General features: G+C 39.8%; 1 protein-coding gene across 5 annotated transcripts in view; it reads left to right on the forward strand.

Moving 5' to 3' along the window:
- The window catches only part of triob (trio Rho guanine nucleotide exchange factor b), a 146,324-nt gene that overhangs the window by 19,365 nt on the left and 118,138 nt on the right, over window positions 1-8,821 (forward strand). For all 5 annotated transcript variants that reach the window (XM_038275789.1, XM_038275788.1, XM_038275784.1 and 2 more), the window contains exon 2: window positions 5,879-5,932. In XM_038275789.1, the coding sequence (XP_038131717.1) occupies window positions 5,879-5,932 (54 nt within the window). The remainder of the gene's footprint in view (window positions 1-5,878; window positions 5,933-8,821) is intronic.

Below are 8,821 nucleotides of genomic sequence, written 5' to 3' on the forward strand. Positions count from 1 at the left end.
CAACCTAAGGATTCCAGGCCCTAGTCAAGTCCATTGACACAAACATGAAGGGTATGTGTGGGTTTTATTTTCAGGATGCTTAATGAACCTTACATGACTTGACACTCATAAAAATAAAAAAATAAAATGATTTTAACATGTACAGGGGTATACATTTCTCTATCCCACATATGTCACTGAAGTCTGGGATGCAAAAAGTAGAAAGATATAGATGTGTGGATTACACGGTAGTATTACAGGTCATACAAATAAATAAACAAATAAATGGTGGGCCGCCGTTTGTGTCTTCCATATATCCACCAACTGATAATTGCTAAACCTCCACCTGTAAACCCCCCATACTATCTATTGATATATCTCTTTTCTTTTCTTTCCCCTCTTCTCTCCCACATAGCTCATATCTCTTCCTTGCTCATGTCCAACAATGATCTAGATTTGTGGTACCGTAAATGCTTTTTTTTTTTGCCACGGTATGTATTCTCCTCATTTTAACAATTTATTTGTGCTTTTAAAATGTGAAATAGGCTCTTTTACACATTGATAAGACTACTTTAAAGTAAATGAAACAAGGAAACAAAGGCAGTAGTGCCTTGGAACTTGCATCATATGTATCTTCTAGAGGTATTCATTCACACATAATGTGACCTCCCATTCCTCAGTCTTTCTGCCCTGTACTTAGAGCACTATAAATGATGACCCTCCCCTGTCACTGTTGTCTTTTCCTTTAAACCAGGGAAACATCTGGACCTGAGACCTGAAGTCTCAAACCTCTCACAATGCTTTGTGGCTTTTTTTTCCAGAAAAAAACTTTGAAACGGAGCCAAGAAGTCATGAGGGTTTGCTCCCATTGAGACAAAGTAAGAAAAAAAAACATACATCTAAAAAGGAGAAGATTCTTAATTAAATAATAGGAAATGTCTTTTTTTCAGCTTTCCCATATTAACTTTTATTTTATATAAAAAGTTGACGATGATGAGAAATCATGAAACTTACGGCAGGAAAAAAAGTCACGTTTCCCCACACCTTTTATTTATACTTGCCGATTTTACGGAAAACGAAACACAGCTAGATAAATTTCCTGAGACGCCCAGTGAATGCCTACAAATGAATATGTAAAGTGGTATAAATGGCAGGAAGGCACCCACCACGTGTCAAAATAACTGATGCTGCCAGGTCGTCACAGAGAGAAGTTTCGTTACACACCTCAGAGAGATGCATTACAGCCAAGCAGCCCCATATTGAATAATACCAGCAACTAATTAAAGAAACAGGCGGAAAAAGAAAAAAAATGCTTACTCCTTTTGTTTTGTGCATTTAAATGGAAAAAAAAAAAGTAAATTTGATAAAAATATGGAAGCCAGCCCTCTCGCATGGATCCTGCTGGGAGTCTGTTCCCAAAGCGACTATAATGGTTACAGTTATCATGTTACCCAAATAATTCCTAAGTTATAGCTTAAACACTACCACATTTTTGGGACACCTTTTTTCTTCACAAATCCGTGCACAGCCCTGTAACAAAAAATACTTTCCATTTATAAATTAAATGCTATATTTACGGATCACGCCTAAGCAATATAAGTGCTCTCAAATTATGATTTGATGTGTATCTATTTTAACACATTTTTGGGGAATTTCATATATCTGAGCAACATACGGGTGTAACGGTGATAGGAATTAGATTAAAAAAGCTCTTCTAAGCAGCCTCTGGGGTTACAATTCAAATGTGGCTAAACCAACATTCACCTCAGAATTATGAAGAAGATCCAGAGCATTGGTAATTTAAAGCGAAAACAAAACAGGTGTTACCTTTTTGGAGTGTTAGTGGTATCAGATGCAGAAGTTTGCCCTGCATGGAAAGGGCCAGCCAGACTACTGATTGTAGTTGGAGCACCTGGCAGCCTCACTTCTGTTATTGAGCCCCAAGGCAGCTGTGGCTATAATGTGGCTTGCCACCATTAATGTGTGCATGAATTGGTGAATGACTGAATGTAGTGTAAAACACTTTTTATAGTTAAAAAAAATAGTTACAGGAGTTCAGGCCATTTAAAGCATTTTTACCCTTAATTGCTACAGAGTCTTGTCTTTACTCTCAATTCTTCATTTCTGGTTGACTGAAACGGGACTCCATACCAAACAAGAAAAAAAAAACAAAACAAAAAAAAACAAACATTAAACTGTTCATTTCTAATCATCTTAATAAATAGATTATAACAGATACCAAACCTCAAACAAAAACCTTTGCATTTCTGAATCACTATTCGTTATTTTTTTTTTTTGTTTGTTTGTTTTTTTCTGGCATATTTGAATAAATTATAATGGTCCCACCTTTCCTCAATCTTTACATGGACATACTTAAACCCTGATAATAATGTTTCAAAAGTTTTCAAAACCAGAATGTGCAGAGTTATCATTCAAATCCTTGGTTTTTTATAACAGTTATTTCTACAGTTATTGGTCTCTATTTAAGGGACCTGGATGGATGGATGGATGGATGGATGGTAAAACAAACATATGTACAGTTGGAAGATGGATATGTTTTTTGACCGACAGAAGGATTTAAAAAATGACCTGAAATAATATTTGATATAAAATAATGTTTTTTTTCACACTTACCCCCCAAATGTAAACTATACATCCTTGTTCAGATTGCACATAAACCAGAGATGAACCATTTCGATACCCTAAATTGGTATCAGTTCTCATATTGACTAATTAGCTGGAACGAATTTTGGATGAATGAAGCCGATCCACCATTCTAATCCAGTCCAGTCAATACAATTACCACGATCTATACGTGTTTCAGGCAGCTGCTATTATATTTTTTATTGCATTTTAAAATCTGTTTTCTGTTTGTGCTTTACATGGAACTGTTATTCCTTTCTTTTTGCCACTAATGTAGACTTCATTTTTTTCAACTTTGTTTTCAAATTATTTAGAGAACATTAATAACTGTGTTCATTTAGTAACTTTTTTTAAACAGTGTTTACGTCAAGCCCAATGCCTTCACTCGCAGGTATATGTTTCATTTATTCAACAACAGATCTGTGTCTGGTATTGGCTGATAACTAAAGCCCAGATTTCTGTTTTGAATCATATCAGAAAATCTGGTTCGTCCCTCTTCAATTAGGAACACTGTGATTTTTCCCACATACCACTTTCTGCTTCTTCACTTTAATACTTCTTCTTCTTCTCTCCCTCTCTCTGGAGTTAGCCTATAATTCGTCTCTTGTTAACAGAGCTTCTCGACTCAGCTTAGGCCTTTCTGTGGTTACAATATGCCTAGGATCAATCTTAACATCCTTTCTTAATGCCAGTGCTTGAAGGAATGCTTAGCTCTGGGAAATTGGTTGCTGCTCCTGAGGATCTATAGCAACTTTTCTTTTTTTTTTTTTATGTGGGTCATTTTGATTTATACTGTTTACATGGTATTGATCTATAAACGAAGTTACCTCTGAAATATTAAATGTCTACATATGCTACATGATGTCACCTTTCAGTTATGAAAGAAGAAATAGTTCTATATAATGAGGTTTTCTGCCATTTCTAAAATAGAATTTTCTTTTGAGAACACTTTCTGAAGCTAGAATCCTTCTATTTGTCCATATCTTTCTTTTCCATCGTCACTGCTTTTAGATTGCTACTCAATAATCCTTAGTTGTTCAATTTTTTTCTGGGATATCAGAAGTTTGGTTTGGATCACAGCTATGAGTTCCCTCTCCTTTCAGGCCAGTGGTTTTCAGCTCTCTGCCCCCTCAGATTCCTCTGCCCTCAGTCTTTTTGCTGATAAGGCCTTTAGAGATTTATCAGGACCTTTTCCTGTACCAAACACTTCATCTGCTCTACATTAAACAAGACATACAGCATGTAAGCAGGTGCTTACTGTAATCCTCACTAGGCAACAGCATATGCCAGTCTGCTCTTTTCAGAGAGGCTGAAAGGAAGTCAGAGCAGAGAGCTAAGCTGCCCATGTCCTTCTTTCTTGCCCTCTCATTTATCTTCTTGAGTGACCCAGAAACAGAGAACTTTTTCTGTGGTATGCATGAAAGAATAGGCAAGAATTTCTCTAAAGAAGTTAGACTTAAGTAGTTAAGTAGTTTCCTTTTTACATTAAGTCTTTTAAGGACCGGCTGCAAGTTGCAAAATAATCAAAGAGAAATATTCAAAAGTGTCATCAACAAGAAGTGGATTATTATCAAATTAATTTAATGTGTATCTCATCTCATGTCTTTCATACCACATTTATTGGATTAGAAAATAATACTTTTTTGAGGAATTTCTCAAAGCCTAAATGACAAATGGCACCTCTATTTTATTATTAGAATAAGTATGAAATGAGCAATGACTACACTATAGATCATTGTAGTGCCTCCAAACTACAATGTAAAATACATAGATAACCTCATCTGGATCATACAACTCTTACTTTGGGAATATGTGCTAATCTATTGTTTTTTTTATTTTTTTATTGTTATTAAAAGCATATAATAGCCAATAATTACACTATAGATCATTGTAGTGCCTCCAAACTTGATGGATAAATAGATAACTTCATCTAGTTCATACTATAACTCTTACTTTGGGAAGATAGGCCAGAATGTATTTTTGGAGATTTTTTCCATTGTTATTGTAAGCATATAATAGCCAATAATTACACTATACATCATTGTAGTGCCACCAAACTTGTAGGATACATATTTTACTTCATCTGGATCATACTACAACTCTTACTTTGGGGAGAACTCTATTTTTACACTATTATTATAAGCAGGCCAGGTGTGCAATCTCTGCAACAGGAACCACAGCACTCAGCGTTGTGTGCACTGTGCACAAGTATACCTGTCGCAAATGCAGGAAGGACACATCCTTGGGTTTGTAAAAACTGCTAAAGGGGACAATTGTAGCTTCATATGTAGCGCTTTTCCTTGGGTGAAATAAATGTTACTGCTATACTGAAATCAGACTGTTTGCCATTTTCTAAGCTGAAATTTTGATTGACATCAAAAGGCAAGACAAGACAAAAATTATTCTCTAAGTTGTTCTTTCGTTTACATAGTAAGCTTTACAATATAAATGAGTCTGTTGGTGAATTGACAATATAAATAGGTTCTGCCTTGCCCTGTTGGAAAAGCATGGTTATGACCTTTTCTCAGCTCGTATGATATCTGGTTGTTCAATAGGTTTGCCTAAATAAAAGATTTAGTTATGACTTATCAAGATATTCCTGCAAAACGGTCTGATGTTGCAGGGGCAGGTAATGAAAAGTGTTCAGAGCATGATCTTGTTCTGATGCCAGTTTGTTTCAGTCTCATGTAGAAGGGCTGATCCTATCACAGGTTATTTGCATTACAATAGGGACAGTTAGTAAGGTAGAGTGAATACACAAACCTGAAGAGGGGAAGGGGGCTTGCAGGAAAACTGAAAATCTCTGGGACTTCTAGCGTTCATGTTTTCATTTATACAAAGTAATACTAATTAAAAGCTTATGCTGCAGTGTTAGAGCATGAATGTCTGTAAGCAACATGCAAGGTTGTGTTTAATCTCAGTACGGGAAATCTGAGAATAGAGCAAAGTGATGTAACAAGAGGTAGAATAAAGAAAGAAACTGATGAACAATGGCAACCACAGCTTATATACATGCCTGGAAAAACAGGTGTGAGCAATCAGATGGAGAGTACGGAACAGCTGTCTGACAGATAACACCAAACATACAAAGAACAAGAATAAACTAGGAATCAAATTCACATAAGAAAGAAGTAGAATGGCTACAATTAGAGAACATAAACAGCAAAAATACAAAGACATAAAAGAAACCCCCAAACTCAACACCTAATGATCTTTACATCTGTTGCTAATAATGCATCTCTCTGTTTCTTTATAGACTGCTCTCTTTCAAAATGTGAATCCAAGCTGGATGGCCCTGCTCAAACCTCAGGTAGGTGAAATTCCTTTAGATAAGAATCAATGTGAGATTGCTAGGGCTCTATAGCCTGGGTGCCAGTCCGAACTTAGTCCCGCCCACAAGGTTTGAGTTCGGGGAAGTTCGGTCTGGCTCTGCTCCATAGTAGCGCGAGTATTAAAGCCCACTGTCAGGCGATCCAATCAAATTGTCAGGGCGGACTTTATACGATGATCGACAGATGATCAAGAGTAACGTTATCAACCACGTGACCAAAGCGCGCTTGGGTGACAACAATAATGGCTGCCGCTGGAGAGTTTGGGTGAGTAGATTCTGCTATTAGGTCTGTTCTAGAAGATATCGACAGCAAATTAATTTTAAAAGAGGAACAGAGAAACGCGATCAAGTCTCATCTTCTTATTCTAGGCGTGAAACTGCACGCTTTGATTTTTGTGGACAACAACTATGCCTCGCTTAAGATACGTCACGCACTCCGTTGCTCTTATTGGTTGTAGGTCTATCCAATTGAGTGCAGAGGCATTTTTTTTCCTGGTTCGTTCGAAACACGCCCCATAATCACAGCTCTATGGAGCAGTATCAGACTCATATTCTGACTAGAATTGAGTCGGACTACGTCAGGCTAAGGGCTCTATGGTCTCAAATTAAACTCCTTCATTTTATGCTGCTTGCTTAAAATTGCTAAATATGGAAATCAGTGCAATTACCTTCCTTCGTATCGTCATTTATTCATGATCATTACATTTGTTTATCGTATAAATGTTCACTAAGATGTTTTTGACACAGTTTTAAATTCCCATTGAATAGGAAAAAAAAAATGTTCCCACAAACTTGTGATAAGAACAAAACCAGAAGTCAGAGGGCTCAGCATAAGTAAAGCCATATGTCATTGTCCGAGGGTAAATGTATTTTATTTGCAGTTTGAAGTAACTTTAAAGATGAAAAGTCAGACTTAAAGAAATAGGTTTTGCGAAAGAAAGAAAGAGGATATTTTAGTGCTATTAGCTGGTTTGGTTAGTCCTTTATTACGAACTTGGAGGAAAAAGGTGCAACGTTTAGTTTAAGATTCTCTTGGTAAGTCAACTTATTTTTGTTTTATGACCATGATCAAACAGTATAGATTTTTTTTTATTATGTTCTTTTGTATTCCCTCAGTTCCTGAGGCCCTCCTAACGTCCCCTGGTGGCCAAGACCCCAACTTTCAAAAACAGAGTACCACAATATTTACTTTTTTTTATTTTTTATTTTTTTATCAAAACTTAAATTAGTTGAAGTCATGAAAATGACATCAGTTTAGGAGCCTTATTTTACCAATCTGACTGGCATTTTAGCACAATTTTGTTTCCCAAAACCCAGATAAAACTGTTCCCTCTTGCAAATTCTTTTATTTTTTTTATTTTTTTATTTATTTTTTTTTATTTTATTTTTTTTTTTTACAGTGTCCTGTCTGGCAAGGTGGCAATAAGAATAATTGTCTTGATGCCAAAAGGAGCCCAACAGATTTTACTTTCACAAGTGTAGCGGTATCGCAATTGCCATACCGCTCCACTTGTTTCATGTATATAAATTGCTTTATTATAATTATGCAGGGAGTTTTACAGTTCATATGGACACTGCAATGTAAGTAGAGCAGAAAAACAGAAGAAGAAGAAGGAAAAAGAAAAAGAAAAAAACAGGACAAAAGATGAAAGAAAGAGGAGATAGGAAGGAGACAATGACAAAACATTTTCAGTCTGCTTCAACACCTGTAATGAGATGGAGAAAAAAAAAAAAAAGAAAAAAGAACAGCACAACCAAAAAACATGGTACGATATATACAATAAAGCAAACACCTTGAAACTATCACTAAAGTAATATTATTAAGTCTGACATGTACTCTGTGTTACCTGAAGATATGAATGTGGGGTTTCTGTTTGGAAGTGAATCTCTAAGTACCTGAAGCCTAGCACCTGTAGTTGTTTGTGAGGGTGAACTTGTGCATGTAAAGTTTTAACCATAGAAAAAAATGCTCAATAGTGGTTGTGGAGAGCCGGAGAGGCACACCCCCCAGAGCACTGAGTCCAGCGCCGGGAGACCCAAAGCCCCAGGCGCCCAAGGGGACCCCAGAAGCGAAGGCACCAAGGTGGGGCCAGCCCCGGAAACCAGACCCCACCAAGGCAGGAGGAGAGACAGCCACGAGGAAGCCCCCCAGCCACCGCCATGCCGGCGCCCCGGGGAGTCGCGGGGACGAGTCCGCGGGCCCCGCCGGCAGCCGGCCACCCCGAAGTAGGGCCGGGCGCCGAACACCAGCCCCCCCACGGCGCCGACCGAAACGCCCCAGCCCCACAGAGCACCGAAACACGCCCCGCCCCCCCGCACCAAGCCCCGGCGACCGGCCGCAACACCCACCGCGACCGCACCACCCAGGAAAACACTAAGGCGGCCCCGCCCCCGGCCGGGGCCCACGCGCATCCGCCGCGAACCGGCCACGAGCGCCGCGGGACCCCCCCCAAAACGCCCCCCCGGCCAAAAGCGCAGCCCCACCCCACCAAGACCGATGCCAACAGCGCGCAACGAAACACACCGCGCACAGAATCAGCCCGAGAGCAGAAAAGCCGCCCGGCGCAAAACCGCAAGAAGAGCAGACCGCAGCCGGCGCAACCACCCCCCCCAGCAGCCCGAGGGGCAGCACAAAGCCAGAGCGGAGCGAACCGCGCCGCCCCCCCACCGGACGATGCCAAAGCAGCCCAGCCACGTCCGCCACCCCCCCCCGCAGCCCGCACCAGGCCCCGACACGCGGCCAGAGCAGCTCCGCCGCCCCGGCCCCCCACCACGCGCCGGTCATAGCCACCCCAGGCCCCCACCCGCCCCGCAGCCCCACCCGCCGCGATCAGTGGGAACAGAGCAGCCCCGCCATGCCTCCAGGAG

Source organism: Cyprinodon tularosa, unplaced genomic scaffold (genome assembly GCF_016077235.1).
Source record: "Cyprinodon tularosa strain WSP-4 unplaced genomic scaffold, ASM1607723v1 ctg98, whole genome shotgun sequence".
Classification (NCBI taxonomy): domain Eukaryota; kingdom Metazoa; phylum Chordata; class Actinopteri; order Cyprinodontiformes; family Cyprinodontidae; genus Cyprinodon; species Cyprinodon tularosa.